Genomic DNA, 1,707 nt, shown 5'->3' on the forward strand with positions numbered 1-1,707 from the left:
TTAGTTATTTGGACTATTTTTGCTATAACTTAGTCAAGCATGAGTTAAATCATTCCATTATACGTTATATGGATGCTTTCAAAGGCCTCATGCCGTGAGTTTGTGAACGCAACCTATCGAAGGTGCATAGAATCCGAGGGCGTATGCGTGCATGCGAACAGAGTACACACAGCAGGATACAGCATTAGATAGAGTTGGATGCTCATGAATTATAGAGATCGCCGTCTATTACGAGATTGAGGTCAAACATCTTACACATGGTGGTCTATCGTTGATAATGATGATTATCGCTTGTATTTGAAAATATATCGGTATATGAATCTTTCTCGTAAATTATTATTCTACATCGAGTTTTCAAGAAAGAAACAATCGTAATGGAGATGTGTTTCACGCTTCATAAATGGCGGAGAGATAAAAATGTTTGCGTATGATACGCAGAACAATTTCAAGTTGTGTTTTCGAGGATGAGTCAGAAACGACGACAACATTCGCAGATGAACTGATAATTGAAATATAAAATTAATTAGAAAAATTTATCTTTCTATAATCGTGGAATAAATAAGATTCAGTGTTTATGTTTTGTAATCGAGAACATCTAATCCAGACGATTTATTTATTTTTAACAAGTGATATTTAATTCTGAGAAAATAGCTTATTTATCGCAAGCGATAATCGATCGATGTTATCATACATGACACGAAAATAATATCATCGTCTACAAGTGCTCTTTCCTAGAACAAATTTTTCCGGAATGAACAAGTACGCTCTTGCAAACGTATCGCGATAAGTCAGGTAACTGATAAGCCAATCGGTGCAGATATTTAAGCAGCCAGCAGATATTAAAACTCAGTCTGTACAAAGTAACATAATCGAAACAACAGAACTTGTACGAATCTTTCGTAAACGCGTCGAACATGGGAGCGCAAAAAGCGATCGTTTACTTGGCAATAGTTGCCGTAGCTGTAATCTTTGCGCAAGTAAACACGGCTCCGCACGTCGGTCACTATGCCGCCAACAACACAAACAAGTCACACAACTTGATCGTTGGGTACAGAATGCCTGGTGACAGGCTTGTACTCAGACAGAGTGTCGTTAAGAATTCTTCCTGGGGAAGGATCGTCGTCGAAGAAAGAACATTCAACGTCTCAAGGTGGGAAAGGATCACCATGATCCAGGCACTTGATCAGAAAACCAATGGTAACGGTGCCTACGCCAGCATTACCAACGGTGGCCCAGGAAACCAGAACGTTAGCATCCGACTAAAGAGCCAGAGGGGTCATGGAATCAACTTCGTCATCGAGATATACTCACGATACTAAGCTGGTATGGCTGACACGAACACAGTTGTTTGGATATATTTATGGAATGCAACGTGAAAATCAAAGTTTACTTGTTTCTTTCTTGTAAAATCTTTTACATCTTGAAGAATTTGTCTAATTTCGAAGCAAATATGTCAATTATTTAATATAATAAAATTTATCGATCAAAAAGTAATCGTTATAGAAATATATAAACACTAGTTTTTAAGTAAACGCAAGTCAAGAATGCGGGGCACGCAAGAAAGATCGAGAACGTAAGAAAAAGAAAAGTTATTTAGTCCTGGTGTCGATAATAATGCAATTAACGCTGAGGCGGAACGACTGGACGTTCGTCGAAAAACAGATTGCGAGGAATTCACTGATGGAATGTCTTTCTTGTATGCCTTAA

General features: G+C 38.0%; 1 protein-coding gene across 1 annotated transcript; it reads left to right on the plus strand.

Moving 5' to 3' along the window:
- The first annotated feature begins 828 nt into the window (after positions 1–828).
- Positions 829–1,494, plus strand: LOC100748681 (probable salivary secreted peptide). Its single transcript, XM_003485913.4, has one exon. The coding sequence runs from the start codon at positions 915–917 to the stop codon at positions 1,317–1,319; it is 405 nt and encodes a 134-aa protein (XP_003485961.1). The 5' UTR covers positions 829–914; the 3' UTR covers positions 1,320–1,494.
- Positions 1,495–1,707: the final 213 nt, after the last annotated feature.

The sequence above is a fragment of the Bombus impatiens genome, unplaced genomic scaffold, assembly GCF_000188095.3.
Source record: "Bombus impatiens unplaced genomic scaffold, BIMP_2.2 scf_0089, whole genome shotgun sequence".
Classification (NCBI taxonomy): Eukaryota; Metazoa; Arthropoda; class Insecta; order Hymenoptera; family Apidae; genus Bombus; species Bombus impatiens.